This window comes from Daphnia magna, linkage group LG4 (genome assembly GCF_020631705.1).
Source record: "Daphnia magna isolate NIES linkage group LG4, ASM2063170v1.1, whole genome shotgun sequence".
In the NCBI taxonomy this organism is placed as follows: Eukaryota; Metazoa; Arthropoda; class Branchiopoda; order Diplostraca; family Daphniidae; genus Daphnia; species Daphnia magna.
The window spans coordinates 4,938,924-4,966,237 of NC_059185.1; the positions used below are offsets into that span (position 1 = coordinate 4,938,924).

The window sequence follows — 27,314 nt, forward strand, 5'->3', positions numbered from 1 at the left end:
GGAAAATCATATCGTCATGGAAGAAAATAGTCACATTTTATAATTCTGAACTTGTACATATCATAATAAAATAATTACCCACCCAAAGTATGCAGAAGCAGCAACCTTTCTTCATCAATAGCTGTCTAAGAGAGAATACAAAATTTAAGCACAATTCAAATTGCACTGATTTCTTGCACTTAATTCTCATATCTGGTTTGCTCTATAACATATCCATCGTTCAGCACACTTTGCAAACAATAAAAAAAACAATCACTTCAATCAAAGTGTTTTCAATATTTTGGCTGAATCTGCTACTACGAAATGGGAGGCCAGAATAAACAAGTTTTTTTTTACTCTTTTGAATTACGGCTATCTACGGCCTTAAATATAGTTTAACGTGAGTAAAAGAACCATCTAGCGAGAAATAAAGCCTATTAACGGAAGAATACTCAATCGGACATATGAAATTGTAACCGTGACCTATTTTAAATAATTATGATTAATTTGATTTAAACTTACTTAAAGGATTTTGAAATTAGGGGGCAATTGTTATTTATTTTGGGAGGGCATTGGTTAGGGGGGCATTAGTTAAGGGGCAATAGTTTTAATGGGCAACAATCTGGGGGGCAACTGTAGTAAACGCGAGGGAGCATTAGTTAAAGGTGGCAAAAGTCCACATGCACATCCGCGAATGAGAAAATGTATTACGTATGTTAGAAAAATTATTGAACAAGAGGGAAATAAGAACTGTGATGCAAATGCCAAATCTTCCCTCCTATTATCACAAGTAAATCATATATTTTCATTGACTTATTTCTTTTTCTAATTATTGCGTAATTTCAATTTTTCACTAGCTCCTAAATTTTTCAAAGGAAAAGAGCAGACTTAGATACAATCAGTGGACAATCAGATAAAGCATTGCAATACAAGGAAGAAGTCCCACTCTTTATGAATTCATAAGAAAGCATGATTTGCTAACCCTACCCTCTAAAAAAACGCTTATTTCGTATACCGGAACACTACGGCCAGGTTGGCATTATTACGGTTAATCAAGCAAGATTAACAATGATTTGTTACTCGTTGTAATTTTTTTACTCGTAAAAAGGCAAAGGATGAATTGTTAATGCAGAAGCTAAAGCTTTATAAGAAATTGGATTCAGCACCTTGGGAGTATGGGGAACTGAATCGTCGGGATCAGACGCAAACAAGAATGAAATTAATAATTGAATAAGGGCGACGTCTTTCTGCATTTAATCGAATAGGGACAATGCTAGACAATTCAATTCGCCTTCGTTCCTTACAGGAACTCTTTGTTGCAAGATTTTAATTTCGCTGAAGTTTGTAAGGAAAGATACTAAATCTTACCTACAAAGTATTATGGGGACAAGGTCAACTTGATTAAAGAGGGAAGCAAAACCTAACGGAAAAATAAGTGCGGGACAGAACAAGAAAAATCCTATTAAGAGCCATAACAAGGTCGGATCTAGTTTTATAATGAAGGAGCTGAAAGACAAGACGAAGCCCAGAAACACAACAGTCGGATAATTTTTTTTTCACAAGCCCTAAAGCTTATTTATGCGGTCTTGTGTCATGTCAAGAAGACAATCATTGTTAAGCCCTATAGAACAATGGAATGTAGTTAGTGAGTTCTTTATTCGGTGAACTAATTTGGCTATGTAACTTACTGTGTCTTGAGTTGAATTGATAGAACTGTGAATTGGTTGAGTTGAAGCATTACCGTTGTGCATCATCAGAATTCTTTTATTTGGCATATTAATCTGTTCATTTACCTGAATGACTGCCACCTTTTAAAACAAATATAATCCTGTTTTCGACTGAAGCAAAATCTGGTTGAATATGTTATACCTTGTTGAACAACGTTGAAACAGCAGATTTCTTCAATATTTTGGTATTTCCAGTAACTGAAAAAACAAACAGTTTCTTCAAATTGATCACTGCAAATAACAGTGTAATTACTGAATTTTCGGAGGCTGTATGCTGAAGATCCCTTTTCGACACTGCTGTGTAAATGTTTTATCCATTTTTCGATTCTGTTTTCATTTTTTGGAAAAGTGTGGTAAGTCACTTTTTGGTTTAAAACTCCTTTTCTGTAATTTTTATTTAAACAATTAATTACACAGCACTTTTTCTTCATTGTTAATAAATATCCCTGACCTACGAAAAATCTATTGCACCGACAGACTGTCGGTGCTCGAAGACGTATATGGCTATTGCACCGACAGGCTGTCGGTAAAACAGTACAGCGAAAATGGATACAACTTCATCCGGTAGGTGCGCTACAGTCGATCTGTCGTTGCTCGATCCTGCCCTACCCTACGCATGCGCAAATGGTGAATCGCACCACGCTGTCGAAACGCCTTCAGTTACTAATGTGAATTGTGTGTGTATCTTGCTCCAAATTTATTTTTTTTACTTTGATTAGTGAATGACCTCTATCAGGAATAACCTATAGGGGAGACTGGAGTAAGCCGGGACGGTTTTCGTTTTCCCCCTATATCTCCCAAACTAATCATTAAATTAATTTATTATTTTGTTTTTATGTATTCTATACTGTAATGTACCCCCCATATTTTTTTATATAGTTTAATAATAAACCACTTTCCCAAATAAGACCTTTAAAGTTTTCTTATATTTGTGGGAGGAGCATATTTTGAGGGGTAAGTGAGGATTCTAGGGTGGGTGGTGAGGGACGTCCTCCGTTGTCGCCTTAAAATTCATTAAAAAAATTTGTAAAAATTGAAACAGCGTCCCACTGCATAGACTCTATAAGTTAATAAATGTTTCAATTTGATTATTGTGTTAATAAACAAATTTTCTTATATGATAAAAAAAACCTTATTACAAGATAGGTGGGGGTTGGGCTTATTGTAATCGATTGCTTGTTATCATTGTAAGAAACAGTAATGGCGTCATGAGCTCAGTGATGAGTGATGGGCTTGAAGGCCAAACCCGCCCACTAATGTCCCATTTTAGTCAAAAACAGCTGTCCCGATTTCACGATCAAGACTATTTTTTTAAAACGTTAATATTATCTACAGTAATTTATCGAAAATTATAATTTTTGTTTTTAACAATAAAGAAATGATTAAGCTTCCTTTCCATATTAAATTTACATGCCATTTGCGATTATTTTTGTCTAGAAACATTAAATTGCGGAGACAAAATTAACTAAAAAACCGTTCTTTTAGTTTTGTTAATAACTGATACAGTTATTGACAAAATTGAACCAAATTTAATGCCAAAGTAGATTGTATGTATCTAAATAACATACTAAAAAAATTTTTTATTTTGAAAATCTAAAATCTTTCCCCCTACTGTCCCACTTGACCCGGTGTCCCTAAAAAAACCTAAATAAAAAAAAGATGAATTATTTGTGCGGCATAATACCATTTGATGCGATGTAATTGGTTTTTCTGCGCAAACATAGAAACGTTATTTTTAAAATGTTTATAGGTAACATAAAATATAACCTCACCTTGTGCGTAAAGGTATTCCTGTCCTTCAATGAATGCCTCATTGGTCTGGGCGTATACGGTGTCGTGAAAAACCTGGTAGATTTCTTCTTTAAATGCTTTAGAAAGGTCAGTCTCATTGAGACGGCGATCTACTGCCCTCAGAGCATGGAAGTGGCAAAGAAGATGTCAGGCGTTAGGAAAATGACATTTAATGGCAGCTATCTCAGCGCAGTCCTTATCTGTAAGAAACACCTGCGTGATGAAATTATCGTTGTTCTGCAAATAATAATAAATGTGAGTCTTTCTGCTATATAAAACACTTAACGTTGTTTAACCTCGCAAAACTGCTTAAGACCGATGGCAATCGTATCACCGGTTTCTTCCCTTACGGAAAAAAAGCAACCCGTTGGCCGACCCCGTAATTGTCCTTCACAATTAATGTGTACAACGGCATGGGTGTGTTAGTAACGCTATGGGTTCCATCGAATTGAAGCACTTCGCCATAGCGTTGATAAAATCTTCTTTGCTCCGACAATTGGACGTAAATGCATTTCATTTCCCCTTTTTCGTCGGAGGTTACGTTCACGAGGTTTTCTGTATTACTTGTCAAGTTGGCAAGTATTTCCGTAGTAGATTGCCACACTTCCGAAGACCATCCTAATGTGTATAACATAATTCGTGATAAATAAATGAAAAAAATTTATATTTCATAGCTTTTACCTGTCATTGCCTGTTTCATGTTTTGAAGGTCCTTCCTTTTCAAGAAATGGCCCCAGGTTTGGCTCATTTCTTTTCTAGTTAGCGTTGCATTCCCTCCAACAGCTAAAGTGGAAGTGGCAAATTGATACGCAGCAGGGTTTTCTTTAAGCTTCCTACGAATGGGAATAACATTCGGATTAGAAACACATGAGAAATGACAAAATAAATATATTCTTACTGTTTTTTACGGTATAGTTCGATATGATCCTTTGAAATAGCATGGTTTTTATGCTCCAAATTACAAGAAGAAACCTTAAACTTGCCAAGCAAGGGAAAGAAAACTACCCTGAAGTGGAAAGGGCACCCAACCGAGTAAACGCTTTGATTCGGCCTAATTCCAGCTGATCTAGACTTGTGCTTGCCAAAATGTGAGCATTGTACATCTACATGTTTGTACCGCCACTTTTCATCCAATGGCTTTTTTATCTAAAAAAAAATAATGGATAGCGTTTACCTTTATTACCAAAATTTTATAATTACCGATTTGTTGTATGCAACTATAGTTTTTGCGTCACCAAACTGCAGAGGATAGCAAAGCACCGTTTCTAATTCCTTTATTGTTTTCTCGATATTCTCAAAGGTAGCAAATTCCTTGTCTAACGCAATAATGTCTAAAATAGACATGGTCACAAAAAAAACAAAGATGACAGAGTAAATATCCATTGTAACATACGATAAAGTGTGTAATTGCTAAGTGCCAAATTATTGTTTTAAACAACAAAAAACCTAGGCGGGAATTCATTCATAACGCGGGAAAAATTTGATACACATGGTCAGTGTAGGGGAGAACGAGGTCAACTTGGACACGGGTCATATTGGACAAAGACCCTAAGTGCTACATGTTATGGAAAAAAAAATATTTTTTTTATATTTTTGTATAGACTGCAATGTTTAACGTTCTAGAAAAAATATTGATTAAAATCGAATCATTATTGTTCTTGTTATCGCAGAATTAAAAAAATGGCCCTGTTTGATGTAATATTCTTCCCTATTACTGTAAGCATTTTTAAAGTGAAAAACACTACAAATGAATAAAATAATGATATGTGAAATACCCAATTCATTTCTTTAATGATTGATAAAAAACTTAAATTTTAATGCCTTTCCAGTGTTAAGTTATTAACGAAATACTAAATAGCACCGGGTTGGGTCATTTTAGACACACAGTTTTGGGGTGATATCGGACAACTTCGATATTGGAGTGGGAGGTGCTTGTGGAGAAGCCATATACGCCCGTTTGACCAATCGATACTTGATACTCTCTTAAGCCCTCCCATTTTACTCTACCCGCCTACAAATTGTCCATTTCAGCCCCCTATTTCGTAAAATGACATAACTCTCTATTTTTCATTTCTATTGCAAATATTTCAATATGAACGAATAAAATATTGAATAAGCAGTCTATCCATATTTTTTTTAAATTTATTTTACTCTCCTTAGGAGGAAAACTGGCAGTGTCCAATCTCACACCGTCCCTGTCCAGTTTCGCCCCACCGTTTAAATGAAAACTAAAAAAAACGACTTCATTAAAATCCTTATAACTCGTTTATTTTAAGACTTAAAAATTACAAAAAAATTGTGGAGTTACCCAAGAAGGTGCTGCACCATTAACTAAAAATAAATATTAGAAAAAGAACATAGAAATCTAAATAAAGAGGAAAGAAATTTTTTGTCCAGTTTGACCCCGTTCTCCCCTATTGGATTTTGGGTTGAAAATCAAATCAAATCCAAATCAAATCATTTGCGGATTTTGATTTGGATTTTGAAAAATTTTAAATGTGGTGATTTGGATTTGGATTTGATTTGGAATATTACCTAAAATCCAAATCAAATCCAAATCATTGAGAGTTAAGTCAATTTCTTCGTAAATGTCGCTAGTGAGAACATGCTTTTCTGTTTTAAGCCTTTTTAATCTCATTTTCTGGGGTCATTTTTATGGGCCTTCTTAGTAGTCAGCCATCAGCTAACTAAAGAAAAGTAAAATTCTCCAACAGGCCTGTTCTAGTATTCCACTATTCCGCTTCTATAGTTACAAACGTGGTAACACTCGTAGCTTAGAAGCCCATTTCCCAATTCAAATATCAAAATCATCTCAGTTTCATATCATCTCAATCTCACACATCATTTATAGATCTATTTGAATATTTGCATTCTTAGATCTATTTGAAATTTGTCAACTTGAGTACTTTGCTCAATGCTCATCATAGTCAATTAGTCATCAAGTTCAGAAAAAGTCATAGATTCCTTGGCACATCCAAGCATTCTCAAATGAGGTTATCGTGCTCATTCTTCCAGCACCCTCAGATTTATTGCTTGTTAATTTTTTTATATGTAAGTTTCTTTCTATGTTACTTGGATATAACTGTTGAACTCACGTCTCTTGTCTTTCACAGTGGTTGCTGACTTAGCTGTCGAGAAACCAACTTTACTATTTTGCTACTTGGCCTGCCAACATTCAACAGTTACATTGCCTCTGTAAATTACCTGCTACTGTTTGAATATAATTGAAGCAACAATACTCATTCCGTTTAACTCTTAGGTGTTAACAAATGGGTGGACCAGGTAGCGGCAACAGGGGTAGTGCTTCACGAGGTGGATCACGAGGTGGATCACGAGGTGGATCACGAGGTGGATCACGAAGTGGGTCAAGAGGTGGATCGCAAGTAAGAGGACGTGGTCGTGCAACTGCTCCAACCATTCAAGAACAATTATTGTACGAAGAGGAGAAAGAAGACCGTTTAAGGGAATCACATCAACAAGAGCGAGCAAACGATCCTGATGAAAAAGAAATTTCCTCTGAGGAAGAAGATGCTGTCCCTAATGAGCAAGTGAGATCCATGGTAGTAGAGCTAACCAAAGACGCTGTTAAAACACCAGCCTTTGAGAAAACAAAATGGCCTTGATGGAGAAGTCATTGTTGGGATAACTGGCATATGATGTATACTCAAACGGAAAGGAATTTGTGCAATGTAAACATTGCAAAGATGGAAAATATCATCACGGCCATTCAGATTCTTTTTCCAATTTCTTGCGGCATTTAAGAAGATGCCACGAGGAAGAGTACAACAAAGTAAAAACAGGAGGAAAACAAATTTTATCCAATCAATATTGTATGAAGAATTTCCTTGCAACAAAAGTGCCATAAGATACTCAAAAGAAAATTGACATTCTTTTAGCCGAAATGATTGTTATGGACAATTTGCCTTCAACAGTTTTACAGCGAGATGGATTTCGGAGGTTGATCTCATTTATCGCACCAACATACAACATTCCGAGTTACGAAAAGATGAGAGATACCATCATACCTTCAATCTACGCAAGAACTGCTGAAGTAGTGAAAACTGTACTCAAATCTTGTGAGATTGTGACCATTATGCTGGACCTCTGGTCATCTAACAGCATGGTTGGGTTATGGGGGTCTCATGCTCGTCTGTTACTGCTGACTACGTCCCGTTTACATGTTTTTTTAACATGAAGGATATGCCCTCAAATCACACAGCCGAAGCGATTCTATCAGAGTCAGAATGCGTCGTTTCCGACTGGGAACTCAATGGAAAGGTTGTTGTCTTTATAAAGTGGTCATTGAATCTGTCTAATAATTATTTAATTTTTCCGGGTTGTTCGCACTGTAACGTATAATGCGTCAAATATGACTAAAGCGTTCCGACTTCAGCTCTCAAACTTTTTTTTCGAAGAGAAAGAAGACGAGTTCATCGAAATGGAACTTGAAGCTGGGTTGGAAGTCCCGAACTACGTTTTGATTCCAGAATACCTAGAATGCACGTCTTCTGCTGGCGGTTCTCAGAACGATGAATTAGAAATTGAAAATCTAATGTCAACATTAGAAATTGACCTCGCAGGACTAATTCAAGAAAATTGCTGGAAAATCAACGAAATGGTTCCGTCAGCGCAACTTCGTCACACGCAGGATGTTTACCTCATCAAACACAGCTAGTTATTAAAGATGGACTTAAGGCTCTCGAGGTAATACTATTTCGTCGTTTCAGTTTCATTGAACTTCACTAACCAATTCTCAACTTCTTTTTTAGAAATTTGTTTCCGAGTCACAGGATTTGTTGTGCAAGATAGTAGGTGGGGTTCGAAGGAGCGTCGTCGATACAAAAGTTCTGCTAGATTCCGTTGGATTCAAAATACCAATGATGAATCTCACTAGATGGAATTCGCAGTTTTCAATGATGAAACACTTCCTTAACGGCATTGATATTGACACGGCACTTCAATAGAAATTAAATGCATGCAAAGCGCATGGGTCCCTTTCATCCTTACAACTGAAGTGTTTAAAGGAATTTGTTAACCTACTAAAAACCTTTCAAAATTGCGACTGACGTTTTCCAGAAGGATACGGAAACAATACGGCTGGTTATTCCATTTTACCTGAATTTGGCTAACCAATGTTCATTTGATCCAAGAGTCAATCAAAAAGCAAAATTCTTACTTCGTGCAAATGCATAGCGGAATAATAAAGCAGGTCCCTCTCTAAAAGAATGAGTTGGATTTTAAAGGACACTTTTTTTGTATTGGGTATGTTATAAAATTGAAGTAAATTATCGTACGTATTTTAAACCCATTTATTTCTAAACCTGACTTTTGCAGGATCCGTGCTGGACCCAAGAATTAAAGGACCACCCTAGTATACGTTTTCCGTTTGAACATAGTAGGCGCATGGCTTACGCTTTCTATATGCCTGGTTCTGGTATAGTATGATGCACAAAAAGGTGATCACCGATTTTTTTTTTTAAAGCCGTCTATGGGTAGGTAATATTAACTGTATACTTTTTTTCAATAGAGGAAGGATGGATTTGGCGGAAAACCACCATTAGCGGAGGCTGGGTAGTTTAAGTGTAGACACCTCTCTGTAATGCTTCTGGCGATAGGAATAAATGTCTGGAAAAAAGTGTGTGTTGTATTTTTCTTAGACACCCGAACCCTTCCCCCCCCCAGGCGAAGAAGAAAATTTATAGAATTATCTAACAATCACGATGTCAAACTCTTTCACCCGTCATTGTAATGATTACACCAAACAAGCACGTATGAAAACATTCAAATAAAAACGCATAATCATATGTTATTATAAAAATATTATTAGTGATCACAATTTTTTTATTTGAGTTGCGTACATCATGAAAGGCAAGTTCAACTTTCAGTCTCTCAAAGCTACCCATAATTTCTCCATCGGCAGTTGTTGGCAACAAATACTTGTGTCTTTCCATCAATCGATTCATAATTTGTTCAAGTGGCCTGTTTCCCGACCGTAAAACATTCCGAAAAAAAAACGGAGAAAATATTCAAAAACAAATGCGCTTAAAGTTTCTACACCGCATTGAAAATTATGAGCATCTTCAGGTAGATGAATAATAGCGTGAGTGGTTGGCCTAATTGGGTACTTTAAATCTTTCAACTGCTGCACGTACAATCGTAAAACTTACTTGCTTTCAACAATATCTGCGGATGATACGGGTTTAGGATTGAAACCGCCCATCAAAAGCATAGAATACTACGCATCTAATCGAAACGGTGAATTCTCTAACGGATACAATAGCAGGATTGCCGTTGTCTGGGTCAAGCCTCTGAAGCTCTTTCATTAGAGGATTTAAGAATCTGTTTACGCATGGTTTCCCGCGACCATGAGCAATACCTATTATTACGGGGAATTGTGTTTTCAATATTATAGGAGGAGCGTCGGAAAAAGCTGCTCTTTTACCGAATGAACTACCATCATTATGGGGATGCATTTGTTCTTTTCGGAACTCTGAAATAGTTGAACACCGTCAGCATTTAAATCAATGGTGAAGTGCGGTAGTTTTTTAGGGGTGGTCGAGGCTGGCTGTGCTGAACTGCTGATGCCTGCATTATGGCCGTCAGCGCGAAGCAACCGTTTGACATGCAAAATTTGCTCGTTTTCATCAAATCGATTGATCTATAAAAAAATGTTACATGAAACATAGCTTAGTATAAATCACATAGGTATTTTAAATACCTTTTTGGTAATTGAGGGAGGAAGAATGTCTTGATGTTTTTTGTAGATACTAGCATACTGAATGAGTTCAGCATGCTTGAAAAACACACCCGGCGAATCCCTTGTAATTCCATTTTCCAAACCAAAATGAACATATTTGGCTTCCCCTTTATCGTCCAAATGGTAGATAACCGGTGACAGCTTGCGCACTGGCCTCCTTTCACGTCTAAAATCAATCCCTTCATCAGGTACACCAGCCGACGCATCAGACCTAGCAGCAGGTTCAACAGACCTAGCAGCAGACCTATCAGACATAGCAGCAGGAACATCAGGTCTAGCAGCAAACGCATCAGGTCCAGCAGTAGCTGTATTAGGTATAGCAGAAACCGCACAAGGTCCAGCAGCAGCTTCTCCAGGTCTGGCAGCAACTTCTGTTATGAATACGTATACAAATTATGTAATCAATGTCATCGGCTTCATTTCATTTAATATTCTAACACGATGGCGAAACCCAATTCAACAAATAAAATAAGTTGCATATTTACCCGGAGATGGTGAGCCATTATAGATTCTGTAAGAATCAACAGTGATTTCCGCCTCTTCATCTTCTACAATGTTGGGCAAAACTACCCTTTCTATGAAAGCTTTACTGCTTTCTACTCTCAGTAACTGCTCTCCGGTAGTAGGAAGAGTGTCGTAATCTATAGCTGGTCGATAGTGATGTCGCAGCCGCAAAAAGTAAGTAACATGGCTTTTCTTTTGGGTTGTGTACACTGCGTGATATTGTAGCAGTCTTTTAAATGAAAGCATTTTCATAGGAATAGTATGAGGTAATAGCAACAGAATAGGACTTTCGTCGTCTCCAACTTGCTCGCCATCCATGCTACTACTATCGTCTTCTTCACTAGTCAGTGATTCATTTCCAATTATGCTCTCTTCCGGATTAACCATTTGCTGATGCATATAGTCCCAGTCGGCCCTTTCATCTAAATAAGTGGCTAAAGCACCAAAAGAATTGATCGGTGACTCAAGTTTGCCATCTACGTGTCTTGGTACTACTCCTTGCATTGTATATATTAAACATTTTATTGCTTACCTGATGTACATTGATTCACTGTGGTTGACGATGCTTGGTCATTTGCTACAAAATTACTAGATATCTCTGATCGGCCAATGAAAACTGGAATTATTAAAATATCAAACATTATCTGATTAGTATTACAGTCCAAACTGTTAATTATGCGATTAAGGTAACTAGATAATAATACCTTCGGCAGAAACGTCACAAGTTTTCTGCACCAGACTGAAGACTGCTGCAACATTACTCGAAGAATCATTTAGTTTGTTCCATTCTTCAGGTGGAACACCATTTTTTTTCCACTTTAGGAGAATGTCAGTTGCCTGACGTTTCAATGCACGGGAGTAGTCGCGAGACAATCCAGCCCCACCACTTTTACTATTCCATTTTCTTTTCTTTTTTCCACTTACATAAAGAATCTGCTGAATTTGGCTATGATCTAATTGGTAAACAGTATATTTTGAACTATTTTCCATCGCAAAATAAGGCCTCTACTTGAAAACTTTTTGCGCAAGGTGGGAAACAGCAGACAACGAAAACACGAGAAAGCAAGAAAGCAGCTTTTGTTTTCAGCTGAAAGTATTGTCAATCTTTCTGTGGTTGTTTTAGTTGATTTTTATCTAACCTGTCTCAATTGCGATTTGCAAAATTGCGATTGCGACAATATTAAGTAAATTTGTCTGGCAACCTATCCCCATTCCTCTTATAATAAAGCATCTTCGTCATTACCAGTTTCGGAAACGTAATAGTGTGTTTTCAACTTTTCGATCATCTCTTCTTTTATTGTTTGCCGTTTCTATTTAAAGATAATATATTTAAATCTGTTGTTAGGCAATTTAATAGAATTGTCGCATATTGTATTTCACCACTACGAATTTAGAAGTATCAAGGTCCCAATTACCTAATAAGCTATTTCAATGGTCTCAATTGTTTGAAACAGCAGCGACCCTTTGATGGAAGCAATTGGAAAAAATGTCAATGATGAAGCTCGCTTGTTTGTTAATACGGATGTTGCTTCTAGTGTTATCAACCCTAAAATAGCATCAACAGCATCATCTGAGTATTGGAACAGAGGTGGTGACCTAAACCATGCTGCGAGCAAGGTAAAATATATGTTTACAATTTTATTATTTCTGCTTTTAGTACATGCACTTGGCTTAATTAACAGCACCAGATTTGTATATGCGCAACAATGTCTAATATACTTTCTTTTGTATAGGACATTTCAGGCAGAGCTAGACCACAATGGCTTGGCTTTTGTTTGAACTTTTACCTGAAGATGAGAAGTTAAAATTCTTCATAGTAGAGACCCAAGAGTTGGATATTGCTGTCGGAAGCAGTTCCTTCGAAGAAAATAGAGAAGTTCGCAGCACAGTCTCTCACACTTGGTTAGCATTGGACAAAAAGACTTTACTGTATCCTCCTGCAACGTGTAAGGTTGCCAATAAATCTCCTGTCGACTGGGGAGAAAGTCCTTACAGAAGGTTTACATATCCCGAGGAAGGATGGCTAGAGTACAACGTTACCTTTATCTACAACGAGCAGAAACCAAGAAAGTATTGTTAGTTTTATTATACTTAAACAGTTGTGTATTTGGTTCACTTAAATATTTTAAATTTCAGCATCCAAACTTAACAAGGAATTGCAAGCCCTCAAAGCCCTTCTCAAAAATAGGCCATTTCTAAATTATTTGGATTCTGACGCCAACGCATCTTTGGGTAGAGGCCAGCGGGACAAGGTCCCTTCAAAACGAAAGGAGGACCAAATCGAGGATTTTGATGACAGCAGCCTTTTGAAAAAAAAAAAAAAAAGTTCATAACAAGGAAAACCAGCCAACAAAGAAAGGGTTGAAGGGAAAGTCTATGAAGACGAAGAAAAATGTCCCCACATCAGTAGCTGCTGACGACACATCCTCGTTTGCATCGGTGTCGTCGAATCTTGGAGTGGCTGCAAACAACATTTCTGCTGAAGCCGGTAGGTATTTTTCATGTTTATTTTATTTTCATTATAAGTTTTCCATTAGGCACTGTCGTACAAAATTACGTTTAAGTTCGCCTTAAGATCTATTTACAATAATTTGGAATGTTTTGAAAAGGTGATTTGTTTAGTGGTGCTCCAACGAACTATAGAGCACCCATCGAAGCAGTAAACCAATTGACGTCAACTTCCACTGCGCGAATTCATTCCACCGTCATACTCCACAACTGGGGAAGACGATAAATCTGTTTAAAATACTATATTCTTCTTTAAGATCACTTTAAATAATGCTTTGTTTGTTTTTCCTTTAGGTCCGTCGTCGCTCCAAGCCCTAGGAGATAGCCAAATAGCTATCAATATTACCGACTCCTATCAGAACCAACACAGCTACGACAGCAGCTTTTATGAACAACAGCAGTACGATTACCAGGGTAAAATCTTTAAAAAAATTTAAATTTATTGTATTCATTAATGTGAACTAATATACAATTTCTTTTAGGACTTTCGCATTCTTCTTTCGAAGAGAAGATCGGCCGTCCTCTAATCCAAGCTTTCCATTCGATTCTGGAAGAGATACTACAGTCGGCTATTAGCAGTTTAACTGGACCGTGATGTTACAAACAAGATAACTGATTTCCAGCTCAAGGATCTTTCAGTTAAGAGCCTTGAGAACTGTGACTACCATGACCGAGCCGTTGGGCACACCTTCCGTTTGCCTTTCGACTCCGTTGTAAAGTTGATAGCGGCTGACACTGCCTTGAAGGAGCAGCAGACTGCTGTTAAATTTGGTAAGAAGAAACTATTTACAATAAGAAACTTTTACTATTTTTTTTTCAGATTTGCTACCTGGCAAATGCCTACAAGTCTGCTTCCGGTGTGTCGAAGTTTTTAAATTCTATTTACAAACATTTGATTACAAACGAAACAAGCCAGGGGCTCAAATGGAGCCCTAAAGCTTGCAAAGATGATGACAGACCGGTGCTTGGAGGAATGATAAATATTATGGCAGTTTTCGGAGGTAAGCTTGTTTGCTGATTTTTTCTCGGTTTATTTAATAAAAATTTTTTGTTTTTGTAGTATAATTGAATGCATTCTGCCGAAGCCGGAATGTTACCCAGCCTTAAATCCAACAACTCATTGGATTAATCCAAGTGAGTCGGAAAGCAAGGGCAGCTGACTTCAGGAAGGAACGTAATATATCAGCGACGCACCGGAAAACGTCAGAATCGTCTTCCGGTTTTAGCATTGATGGAGTGGAACTCGAAATGGGGATTTCTGCCGCCATAGACCACCAGATATCTGTTTTCGAGAGGGCGGTCGTTGCCTTTAAAATTCCTGTGCGCCTAGGGCCGGGTGTGATGCCGAACATAACAAACCAAGGCGCCTTTTAAATTGCTTCTGTGGTTATTTCTGCCTTGCTTGTTGTTTCTGCCTTTTTGCTGTTTCAGCCTTTTTTGTGTTTTGTCGTTAATTTGTTCCTATACTGTTAATACTGATAAAAACAAAGACATCTCTACACATTTATGTGAACTAGTCCTTATCTTGTGATTTGCATAATAAAATTTTGACAAATGCAAGAAATTTTTACATTTTCTTTAAATGTAGCAGCAGTTTAATTGAAGGCTTATTTATCCGGATTTCTTACTAGTTGAAATACGAATTTGAGCGAAATGAAAAAAGTAACCATTCAGTTCAGGTACAGTTTGAAAACGATCTTTATTCTTTTACGGTTTGTAAATGAAAAGGAAGAAACAACGGTTTAAAAAGGGCATATGCATGGTATAAATAACAGAAACTATGCCATATTTCCAACAGATTTAAACATGGTAAAAACTGCATATGATAGCAGAAGTGGAAACCTTATGGAAACTAGTTTAAAAGCAGTTATACGCTGGTGCTAAAGACAGCAAATTCGCATCGCGATTTAGAGAGAGATTAAAGTTTGAATACTTCTACCGGCATCCGTTCGCCTGCCACCCGTAAAATTGAGAGTATAAACTTGTATTAAACACCGGTTGTATTCGCAATACCAGTATGGAAAACCAAGTAAAAAAGGGTTTTCTGACGCGAAATACGTACTAGGGCAAGGACACATTAGATTACGCCCCTATCGGATACACCAAAACGTAAAACCAGAGCTTGACCGTATTTTGCAGGAATTATTAATATTAATTATCTCCATGGGCGGCCCCGTAGTATTACTAAAAAAGAAAAACGGAGGAATCCGACTCTGTATGGATTATAGAAAACTCAATGGTATAACAAAAAAAGATTCCTTTCCCTTGCCTAGAATTGACGATGTTCTAGACTTACTCCTTATCCCTCTCTTCTCGAGACTTACGACTTACTCTTGTAATAGACCGCAGCAACTCCTCTTAGCAACAGCAGCCCCACCCAGCAAGAAGGTCGTCACGAATGCAACCTTCCCTGCGGATAATAGTTAATGATAAAAGTAAAAGTTATTGTAAACCCCTCCCTTCTTAACCTTCAATCTCTTGGTATATAAGCACATGGTTGTATCGTCTTAAGTAGAGTTAGTTTACTGGCAAATACACAGTCTAGAAACTATTACATTTGGAGGTCCCAACGAGACAACAAGAATAACAACGAGACTCTGGAAGAAAAATTTCTGATCTGTGCTTCATTCGCCAGCTGCAAGTATTCAACGCTTCTATCACCAAGTCTTCAAGCAACCGACATCGGAACATCATCGAGGTAAGCGAATGCCGTTTGATTCACCTGTACAAAAAACTGCTCTCAACGAGAACACACTACTACCTTTATACCCCGTACTACAAGAATCTGATTTAACCGACCAAGACCCAAACCTAAGTCACCATCGAGAACAATTTTTGGACAATTGGAAGACCTTAATAGACTTAGAATTTAAGCAAGACTTAGAAAGAAGTAAAGCATACCAGACAATCTCAACAACTGATAATATCCAGCAGTTACAAACACAGAAACAAGAAGCAAGTCAGGCGACGCAAAATTCGCTGCATTTTTACACTAATTACCTTCTAGAAAAAACTTTAAAAGTAACAGATGGTGTAACAGCAGAAACCATTGCTAATGCCACTAAAACACTCAAAGACGATATAGTCGCACAAGGTGGGAACACCAGAACACTCGATAGTTTACTCCAACAGCTACACACATTGCACGGAAAAGAAAAAGAATTTTTGTTCGGTACCATCAATGTATTGCAGAAAGAGTCAGTAATCGCACTAATTGAAGATAAAAAGCAGATAACTACGCTAAAATTTGAACTTTCAAACGCGCAAAAACAATTGGAGAGTAACAAAAAGAAGGCAAAGAGTTCCAAATACACTTTAAGCAGTTCGTTAGAGCAACTTCAAGAAAGCAACGAGGCTCTGAAAAACTCCCTTGAAAAAGCCAATTCCCGAATCGCCGACCTAGAACAAAACCTTGAAACCACCTTAGCAACCGAGAGTCAATTGCAGAATCTTCTCAAAAGAAAAGAGGAAAACAACGCAGCTGTCGAGACCGAAGGGCAAGAAATAATTAACAAACTTGAAGGTGAGAAGACCAGACTGATCCAGAAACTCAGCAGTGCAGAAAACCAGATAAAGCAAGTATCAGAAACAGCAGAGCAGCTTCAGAAAGAGATAAAAGTTTTGGCAGACAGACTCGACAAGGCCTCAGCAGAGAAAATCAATTTAAAGAAAAACCTGCTAGATTTCACTTCAAAGAACAAAAACCTTGAAAAAGACCTTCAAGAACTACAAGATCGGGTACGAGGACAAGAAAATCAAATAATAATTCTAGAAAACCGGGTGAAAGAATACAAAAAACTTCAAGTTAAATTCATCGAGACTGAAGACTCCAACGACTCAAGGCTAGACGAGGACGAACCAGGAGAAATAACCAAACTAGTGGGAGATATAAACGAACTAACCTTGCCGACAGACAGTGGAGACAAGTCACTCCACTACGAGCTGGAAATAGAACAAACAAACGATTTTGAACAAACAATAGAAAACCTCAAAACACAGATAGAACACTTAAACAAAACAATCATCTATTTGGAGCAAGAAAATCAACTGTTTAAAAAGAAGGCCGACATGGGCGTAACACACGACGACGAGGGCACTTCGGAAAAAACGTTCGTGAATACCTCCAAGAAAAATCCCAAGGATGGCGATATTCCAGCAACTGAGCAGGACGACGAAGACGCAAAGAAAGTGAACCGGTACTTCACTCAGCCAATAGTAAAGGCTTTAGGAGAGCTATTCTCCAGAGAAGACAAAAAGGCTATTCCAATCTTTAAAGGAAAAAGCACTGATAAACTAATATCAGAGTGGTTACGCGGCGCCGAACACGTAGCACGAAACAATGAATGGGACGACAATCAAAAGATACGTTTCTTTTCTGATCGATTGAAAGGCGAAGCCTTCGAATGGCATGAAAACTACGCTGAGGAAGAAGGAGATGATCTAAATTACCAGGATTGGAAAGAAGCACTAATTACAAGATTTCAAGACACCTACGACTTAGCTACGCTGGAGAAAAAACTTTCAAAATTAACTCAAAAACCGGAAGAAAACTGCAGAGCTTTTGTGTCAAGGTTAAATAATCTCTACGATACCATCGCTGGTAAAGAAGACAGGGCTGACCATAACCAAACTATTATTGAAGGACAATTACTAAACAAAGTGAAAAAGATGAGGGATCACAGAAAAAGCAAAATCCTACTACAAGGATTACTACCAAAGTATAAAGCAGAACTTTATCTACGAATGCCAGAAAACACAGAAGACTTTGACGCATTATGTAAACAACTTTTCATTTCTGAAAAAATTCTACACACAAAAGAAGCTACAGACGACAAGGAGATGTCAGCTGTTATAGCAGGGATAACGCATCACGAAAAACAACAAGACGATAAAATCCAACTACTTGAGCAAAAATTATCAGAGGCTCTGTCAGAATTAAAATGTACTAATACGAAACATGGATCCTCACAGGAAAACGACGTTACCATAGCTGCAACTGACCAATACGAAAACAGAAGACCACGTCCAAGTGAACGTTACTCAAGATCACGTGATTCGCGAGGGCGATTTGCCGACAGTCATAACAGCCGAGAATCAAGTCGAGAAAGAAGTCTAAGTAGGAACAGAGATAACAGCCCCTACCGCAGAGATTACAATTCGTCAGGACGAAGAAATTATAATCCTTCAGGATACAGACAAACCAGATTTCCATCTCACCAACGTCCCTCATATCGGAACGACTACCCTAACCGACAAGGAAACTACAACGGACCAAACAACTACAGACAACAAGCACGTTATAACAGCAACCAACATCTACAGCAGCAACAACACACTAGCAACAACCCTCGAACAACTGAAAATCGAGAAATAACCTGCTACAAGTGTAACCGAAGAGGACATATTGCAAGAGAATGTTGGACAGATATGGCACGTACCAACAACCAAGGTCCCCGATAAACACCATAAAACCAATCAGTAACTCCCAACTAACATACAATTTAGGATCAGATGTAGAAGTAGAAATTCCAAAACTGATACGTATTCCCGTTAGAATCTTTAATAAGGAAATCATAGCTTTAGTGGACACTGGCGCAGCCGCTAGTTTAGTATCCAGTAAAATATTGGATACTCTAGAGTGTAATGAGCACTTAAAACAAGTAGAAAATGCGAATCCTCCTATTTTTAGAACGGTGTCGGGACAAGAACTTAAATCGATAGGGAAATTTGAATTTTCAGTTATTATCAATGATAACCATATTATTAACCACCACTTTTATGTTATGAGCAACTTAAATGAACAATGCATCTTAGGATTAGATTTCTTATCTAACAATAATGTGAAGATTAACACTAGAAATCGTCAAATATGTTATGATCACTTTGGAGTAGAACATAATTTTGGAAGTAATACCATGCCCATTTATAGCGTAACATTTAGCAAAGCAGGCATCCATATACCACTAATCCCGATTGATAGAGAAGACGAAAATCTTACACAACAAGATTATCGTAATTTAGAATCCTTCACTCAATTAGACTTTAATAATAAAACTAAGCAGATAGCTAAGATTGTTGAAAAAGAAGAACAAGCACTCAATGTATCAGACGACATACAAACTAAAATTGAAATTTTACTAAAGAAACATGAAGATCTTTTCGCAGACCAAGAATCCGACTTGGGTCTAGCTACACAGGTGAAACATCACATCAACATAGGCCATAACGCTCCCATTAATCAAAGACTGCGAAGAACACCCGAATCCCTAAAACTTGTTGTTAAGACTAAAATAGAGGTAATGCTAAGTAACAAAATAATAAGAGAAAGCCACAGTCCTTTTGCTGCAGCTATAGTAATGGTACCTAAAAAAGATGGAGAGATGCGAATGTGCATCGACTACAGAGCTTTGAACAAAATTACGGTTAAGGATAAGTACCCTCTACCTAGGATAGATGACACAATTGACGCGTTGTGCGGATCGGTTTATTTTTCTACATTGGACTTACTAAGCGGCTACTGGCAAATAGAAATTGAAGAAAGTGATAAACACAAAACAGCTTTCATTTGTGAATTTGGCCAATACGAATTTAATCGAATGCCATTTGGTTTAACAAATGCACCCAGCACCTTTCAAAGAGCAATGAATAACATCTTGAAAACGGTATTGTACAAATTCGCATTGGTTTACCTAGATGACATCATAGTGTTCAGTAATTCAATTACTGATCATGTGACACACTTGGAAGCAGTTTTTGGACTCCTTAAACAAGCGGGTTTAAAATTGAAAAGGAAGAAGTGCGAATTTTTTAAAGAAAAATTAGATTATTTAGGATACATCGTATCCGGGAAAGGAATAACACCAAGTACAAAAAAGTTAGACGCGATTGTTAAATATCCCGCTCCCAAAAACGTAAAAGAATTGAGCTCATTTTTAGGTCTAGCCAGCTACTACAGAAAATTTATTAGGGCTTTTGCTGATAAAGCCCATCCACTAACTGCGCTCACTAGAAAGTCAGCGGACTGGAAATGGGGGAGGAACAAAGGGACGCCATTGAATGTATTAAGAACTGTCTCATCACTAGACCTGTTCTAGGTTATCCGGATTTTTCTCGAGAATTTATCATCTACACGGATGCTTCAGGATATGGAATAGGAGCAGTCTTGGCTCAAATACAACCTCCACCTCAATCAGCGGATTTAGCGGAGTCCGACGGACAGGACCTTCGTAAATCAGACGACGTAGAAGTCGTCATAGCCTATACCTCTAAACATCTGAACGACCGCGAGGCCAAGTGGTCAACCACAGAGAAAGAGGCATACGCAATAATCCACGCCATCGACGTGTTTAGGACGTACCTATACGGGCGTAAGTTTACCGTATTTACAGATCATAGACCTTTAGAATGGTTAATGAGTAAGACAGAACCAGCAGGAAGATTAGCTGGATGGGCTCTTAAGATCCAAGAATTTGATATCATTATTGGGTACCGACCAGGAAAGTCACACCAAAATGCTGACACACTTAGTCGCACCCCAATAGTGCCGCTAGCGAAAGTAGAAACAAGGTCAACAGGTACAAAAGAGAAACCAGAAGTAAAAAACGAAACCAAGGAAAGTAGAACAAAGCAAGTAATTTTTGAAACGGAAAGTAATCAGTCTAAGGACACGGAAAAATGGATAGAACTCCAACACAAAGATGAGTATTGCAGAACAATATTAAAAGAAATGGCAAAGGCCAATCCAAGTAAGGAAGTTCAAAATAAATTTAAAATAAACGAAAAAAGGACTATTAGTAGATACCAAAAGCAGAATTGTAACGCCAGTAAGACTGGTACCACAAATTTTAAGGGAAAATCACGATCACATATTGGCAGGACATTTAGGAGTAGGAAAAACGTTGGCTAGACTTCAAAGACAGTACACATGGCCATGCATGCGTACCTCCGTAATAGAATACGTTAAAAGTTGTTTGATGTGCAATAAAAGAAAAGCGGTAGGTGGAAGTAAAGCACCATTGCACCCTTTGCCTTTAGTTGAAGGAGTATGGGAAAGGATCGCTATGGATATAGTGGGCCCAATTCAAGAAAGCGCTAAGGGATACAGATATATATTACTTATATCAGATTATGCCAGTAGGTTTGTTTTTACAGTTCAAATGAGGAATCAAACTGCCCAAACAATTGCGAAGATTTTAGTTAATAAAATATTTACTAAATATGGATCTCCAGAAGTAGTTCTAACAGACCAAGGTACTAACTTTCTATCCAGTCTAATACAAGAGGTGTGTAAACTATTCAAAGTCAAACAAATAAGGACTACGGCCTATCATCCACAAACTGATGGATTAGTTGAGAGGTTCAATCGAACTCTCTGTGACATGCTAGCTTGTTATGTCTCCGACCAACCTGCTAACTGGGACAAATACCTTCCGTTCGTTACTTTTGCTTACAACACAGCAAAACAAGCTTCAACTCAAGAAACACCATTCTTTCTATTCTTCGGACGAGAACCAATAATGCCTAATGATATCAAGATTAACAGAAGATACGAGACCTATGAAGATACTAGTATGGTGTATTCACAGCAATGGGAAAAAGCTCAAAAACTGGCAAGAGAACATCTCTTCAAATCCCAAGCAAGACAGAAAAAATACTACGACGTATCCACGAAAACTTTTAAATACAACATAGGTGACTACGTATTACTGAAGGCGCCACCAGCAGCAGGAAAATTCATAAATCGATGGAACGGACCATTCCAAATCTCAAGAAGCTTCTCGGATATCAACTACGAGATCCAGCACACCGAAAACAAAAAACTTAAATCTATCGTACATACCAACCGTCTCAAACTTTACACACCAAGAAAACAAGAAACAACTAAGGAAGAAGAAATACTACAAAACCTACCAGAAAATGTTGAAGCACAACGACAACCAACAATTCACCAACGCCGACCAGGCCGACCAAGGAAGCAGCAGCTGATACATCCGGTGAAGACGAACATCAAACCACGCAGGAACGAAGGAGAACCAAAAAACCATACAATACCTAACCTTTACCGTAACCAAAACCGAAACGATCCTATAACGAATCACCAATACCACTTAAGAAGACGATATCAAGGACCGGATTACTAAACATTTTCATTTTTCACAGATGCAGACATTACTCTTCCTTCTTTGCCTCCTTCATTCACTTAACCCTACTTACCCTATCTACGCATCCATCTGCGACTGTAACAACATGAAAATACGCGGAATCCTAGACTTCGAATTGCCTTACTACTGTGATAATGAAAAACCAGAAACACAACATTTACCAAGGATACAAACTAGTTACACCTTAGTAACCAAACAAAAACCAGCAGCCACTTGGAAAGGATGGACATGTCGACAGTGGACTAAAACAAAGAAAATAACCGGATCGTTCTGGATCGGATCCTTCGATACAGTTTACTCCCAGGAAACAATACTAATCACCCCTTTGGAGTGTTGGCGGATGGTCAATGATAAAAAATGTGGCAACAATAATATGCAAACCGGACCGACGGGACTCAGTTTCACAGCCACTCCTACAGGAGAAGGTAAATGGTACGCCATCAAGGAATACCAAACACGAAATTGTGTAGCGGAACAGATCACGCTACGACAGGAGAAACCAGATAGTCCAATCGAAAGCCTTTCGGATTACTTAACACCACCCAACAGGAAGGACAATTCATCCAAAATCAAAATACAATCGTGTGGGGAGAAAGAACAACAAACAGTTCATACACTCAGACGTTACTAAAAGGGAAAGGATACCTGGAACTTCCTCGAGAACCGGAGTCGGATAATTCCAGCCGCCTTTACGACACCAGTCGGCAGATTGAAATATCTTTTCTTAACAAACCAGATAAGGATATCGCACCAGTAGGACATAAAGTGGTTGGAATCCCTCTAACGTATTTGACGTTTCCTGCAGAAACAACAAAAATTTTGTATGAAATGTTCAAGAACACAATCGCAACATGCCTTATAAATACCAACCTTGCCACACCCGTGTGCGAAGACTACCGAGAGTTGTACAAATCCAGACCACAACGTTCTCTTCTTCAAGAAGTTCACTTTCTCTTCGACACCCAAGTCGAAGACGAACAACTTGGGATTCGTCTCTACAGTATTTCATACGCCTGGGGAACTCTAAGATTGGCACATAGGAGACCAAAGATAATCAAGGAAGATGGAAAAATCGTACAAAAGGATGCAACAATATACATTACTTACGAATCCGGAAGCAGAAACCCTTTGACAACGTACAGTCAACTTTCAAAGGACGACCCTCTTCCATCAGGATCAAAATTCGAGTACATTGTCGACCAAACGATACGCGTACAAAATACTCATATCTGCATCACGGAGACAACACACGATTACGTATTTGCTGCAGCCTGTTCAGAGGAATCAACGAGATGGATTCTAGAAAAAGAAAACAGCTACCTAATTTCCCAAGAATCCGAAATGTGTCTTACCGTAGGGGTCGACGAAACCTTAAAATTGGAAAAGTGTGCTTTGGAAGGAGATACCAGGAAAAACCAGCAGTGGTTCTTTCAAACAATAAATACCAATCCGGATGTTATAGAAAATTTTCCCGACGTAACATTGCAGGATATTCAAGAAGTCCGATTAGAACAACGAAGAGCAATTACAACCACAATCAACTCACCCATACTTGGCGGTATCTTGAAAGCAAATCACGGCAGCGGAAACATCATCTGGGACATGATCGCCTGGGGATTGTTGAAGAACGGACAATATGCAAACGGAAAATGTGTCACACATCATGGGCTTGAACAACAACTAACCATGGAAGATTGTGACACAGATTGGACAAAATGTCAAGAAGAACTAAAAACATTTATCACAAGTAACGATCCCCTGGTGCAATCACAAGTATCCGTAGGAAACTGCAGTAGAGCCACTACCAAAGGCCAAGCTTTCGAGTATACGTCTGATTTCACCATTAGACCGTTCAACACTAACGCTTGCGTCAAGGCAAACACAACAATGCTTATTCTACAGGAATGCGCCAACACCAGTTCAATTTGGGGCACTTTCGAACACACAGGACAGCTCATGGCAACAGACAGAACTGGCCTACATTCACTGGCGTCAGACAGAAAATGTCTCACACTAAAAGTAGGACGTCTGAGTTTAGGGCATTGCCACGGTTCAAGTAGAAAACAACAGTTTAACTTCGAATATCGAAACCCGCACCAAATACGGACGCTTTCAGCAGCAGCCATTATAGCGCTTCACACTCAACAATCATTGGACGGAACACAACTCCCACTTATACCCCCTCTTCACAAAAGAGAAAGTAAAGCAAACAACGAAAACTTAACCACGCCCACCACACAAAAATCTATTTCATCTACTGCAAGCACCACAACGACAGTAAAACCAACTACAAAATTAAGCACAACCACAATTAAAACAACAATAGCAACAACAGCCATAAAAACGACCGTTAAAAGCGCACCACCGACAACTAGGCCTACAACAACTACTAAGCCTACGACCACCACAACTAAGCCTACGACCACCACAACTAAGCCTACGACTACCACAACTAAGCCTACGACTACCACAACCAAGCCTACAACTACAACAACAAAGCCTACAACTACAACAAATAAGCCTACTACTACAACTACTACGCCTACAACTACAACAACAAAGTCTACGACTACAACTACTACGCCTACAACTACAACAACAAAGTCTACGACTACAACTACTACGCCTACAACTACGACAACAAAGCCTACAACTACAACAAATAAGCCTACAACTACAACTACCACAGCTACAACTACAACTACTGAGCCAACGACTACAACCACTAGGCCTACAACTCCAAGTACTGAAGATACATTGCAATCAACTACAACTGAAACCACGTCCACTACACAATCATCAACGACAACTATAGCGACAACAACAACTGAATCAATAAGCAATTCAACAACACCTCTCACAACAACTGAAAAAATAGAAGATCCTCCAGTCACAAAAAATCACACCATTACGGAGGATGCAATAATGGAAATTATTGAGGACACTGAAAAAACATCTCAGCAAGAAATACCCGAGGCAGCATCTTTAACCCTAGAACAAGTACCGGAGGTGCCAATAAAAAACGAAACAGAAAGCGGTCTACCCCAAAATATAGAAGAATTCGGTGACAAAATTAAATTCGATATTTCAAAAATGCATGAGCAATATAAAATAAGTATAGAAACAGAACACGAAAACAAACTTGCAAAAGAAATTCGCGACGTATATTGTCAACTATCAACGATAAAGAAAACTCAAGCGGTGATGTTAGCTCAAAGTAACGGAATTCTTGCCGCTTCAGCGCTCGGATTACCCATCTGTACGAGACTACAAGGCTTCGGACAAGCGATGACGCTCCAACAATGTGAAACCAAACGGATTTTCATCTCTGCAAAAGAATCGAAATGTGGATTTCAACCATTCTTTACCTATGAAGACAAAAACTGCACTATCGGAGTAGATGGATGGTCCATACATCCATATTCCGATTGCTTTTGGAAAACTCATTTGGTGAATTTAAATGGATTCCATCACACCTGGGAACACAATTCAACAAATGGAGAATGGGTAAAACAAAAAGCAAGCATTCACATGCCGAACTTAGACCTCATCACAGAATTCGAAGAGTTGCACCTGAATGATTTTCGACTACAGTCTGAAGAGCCATCCAGCGCATGAAACAATGGAAATGGAACAATTAAATATCCTAAACGATCTAGTAGGCCTAATGCAGGAATCAAATTCAAAATCTGTTTCTGACATAGTGATGTCAGAAAAACAAAATAATCAGATAGGAACCATGTTCTCATGGTTCGACACATCAAAAATTCTTATCCTATCTATCATAGGATTCATTGTATTCATCATATCCCTACGCATATTGATCATTTGTGACCCTTTTACAAGAATCATGGAAAAAATTCGACAAGCTAGAAGATTAAGACGATATGGAATAACTACGGAAGAAGCGCACGAATTAACTTCAATGATCCCAAATTCAGGCACTCAACCACCGGAAGAAATAATAGAGCAACCGTTCACTAGGATGACGGCTCCTACACCTCTTACCATGGAAAGACCCACACAATCACGCCCGGCTCAACCAAGCGCACCGAAACAACGTAATATTTATCCTGTCATGGAAGAAAACTGGGAATCCGATCAAGCTCACAAATGCACAGGAAAACACACGACTTGCACTTATGTTGTGGGTTATGGAATGGTATGGGAAGACCTTTGCAGATGCTCAACAGAAGTTGAATCTAAAAACAACTAACATTAAAAAAAACAAAAAAAAAACAAAACAAAAAAAAAAAAAAAAAAAACAAACAAACTTAACAAGTTTTTATTTTGGGTGAAAGGGGAAAGTAGTAAATGTATTAAAAACTCGAAATATGAAAACTTCAAGTGAATTGTCCTTAAACAGCCACCAAACACACAAGTGTTAAGTAAAAGTGGAAGTTTTAACTAAAAAAAAATGAAACAGAACAGTGAAGACGCAGTGCAACGTAATGAAGCAAGTGATAGTGAAAGCCAACCAGAAATAAACTACTTGGTGATTGAAAGTGAAAGTGAAACGGACAGTGAAACGCAACGAGATGGGCTCTTCGGTGATTATGGTTTTTATCCACCAACGTTCGAATTTAATCCAAATGCTACACAACAAGAAACATTACCTAAATGTAGTAACTGTGCGATGAAAACGCACCCAACCTTATCGGCAGCGAGAGCAGATGCCGTGCAGAAACGAACACAAGCCATCACACGACTACGTGAGCAAGAAATTTTCCTCGAAATGATAGACGCTCCAAGGGAAGAAATAAGAAGATGTATCATCCAGAAGTTAGGACCCGCTGCATGGGATTACCATCCGAAGGCAGAATTTCTTAACCAGAAATTTAACGACAAAACACTACTTCATACAAGCGTGAAAGCGGGAAAACTGGA

The 27,314-nt window shown here is 38.2% G+C and overlaps 3 protein-coding genes, 2 long non-coding RNA genes and 1 pseudogene across 11 annotated transcripts; 3 read left to right on the forward strand and 3 right to left on the reverse strand.

Moving 5' to 3' along the window:
- Window positions 1-666: 666 nt before the first annotated feature.
- LOC123471135 lies at window positions 667-2,208 on the reverse strand. 2 transcript variants are annotated; one of them, XR_006645143.1, is made up of 4 exons: window positions 2,158-2,208; window positions 1,849-2,090; window positions 1,668-1,787; window positions 667-1,600 (listed from the first exon to the last, which is right to left on the reverse strand). XR_006645143.1 is itself a non-coding variant. In XM_045172054.1 (4 exons), the coding sequence occupies exons 1-4, from the start codon at window positions 2,135-2,137 to the stop codon at window positions 1,571-1,573; spliced, it is 384 nt and encodes a 127-aa protein (XP_045027989.1). In that variant the 5' UTR covers window positions 2,138-2,139; the 3' UTR covers window positions 667-1,570. The 2 variants fall into 2 exon arrangements, 1 of the variants encoding a protein (XP_045027989.1); XM_045172054.1 differs by lacking the exon at window positions 2,158-2,208 and having other exon boundaries at window positions 1,849-1,904; window positions 1,960-2,139.
- A 1,142-nt stretch (window positions 2,209-3,350) lies between these two features.
- LOC123471078 lies at window positions 3,351-4,280 on the reverse strand (annotated as a pseudogene).
- Window positions 4,281-6,767: 2,487 nt separating this feature from the next.
- Window positions 6,768-8,953, forward strand: LOC123471260. The gene is made up of 3 exons (XR_006645548.1): window positions 6,768-8,201; window positions 8,267-8,759; window positions 8,832-8,953. It is a non-coding gene; the product is annotated as an uncharacterized LOC123471260 (long non-coding RNA).
- Window positions 8,954-9,225: 272 nt separating this feature from the next.
- LOC123471079 lies at window positions 9,226-11,840 on the reverse strand. 2 transcript variants are annotated; one of them, XM_045171977.1, is made up of 6 exons: window positions 11,463-11,840; window positions 11,291-11,374; window positions 10,740-11,192; window positions 10,487-10,625; window positions 10,216-10,420; window positions 9,226-10,155 (listed from the first exon to the last, which is right to left on the reverse strand). In XM_045171977.1, exons 1-6 carry the CDS (start codon window positions 11,746-11,748, stop codon window positions 9,904-9,906), a joined length of 1,419 nt encoding a protein of 472 aa, XP_045027912.1. In that variant the 5' UTR covers window positions 11,749-11,840; the 3' UTR covers window positions 9,226-9,903. The 2 variants fall into 2 exon arrangements, with proteins under 2 accessions (XP_045027912.1, XP_045027910.1); XM_045171975.1 differs by having other exon boundaries at window positions 10,216-10,625; window positions 11,463-11,838.
- Window positions 11,841-11,862: 22 nt separating this feature from the next.
- On the forward strand, window positions 11,863-14,830 carry LOC123471080. 5 transcript variants are annotated; one of them, XR_006645023.1, is made up of 7 exons: window positions 11,863-12,014; window positions 12,213-12,375; window positions 12,492-12,828; window positions 12,895-13,246; window positions 13,368-13,680; window positions 13,749-14,267; window positions 14,327-14,830. It is a non-coding gene; the product is annotated as an uncharacterized LOC123471080 (long non-coding RNA). The 5 variants fall into 5 exon arrangements; XR_006645024.1 differs by having other exon boundaries at window positions 11,901-12,375; window positions 13,749-14,037; window positions 14,087-14,267; XR_006645025.1 differs by having other exon boundaries at window positions 12,003-12,020.
- Window positions 14,831-23,188: 8,358 nt separating this feature from the next.
- Window positions 23,189-26,914, forward strand: LOC116932457. Its single transcript, XM_045171978.1, is given in 4 exon segments — window positions 23,189-25,304; window positions 25,464-26,009; window positions 26,011-26,507; window positions 26,854-26,914. Coding segments are annotated over 4 exon segments (3,153 nt in total). The 5' UTR covers window positions 23,189-23,255.
- The last annotated feature ends 400 nt before the right edge of the window (window positions 26,915-27,314 follow it).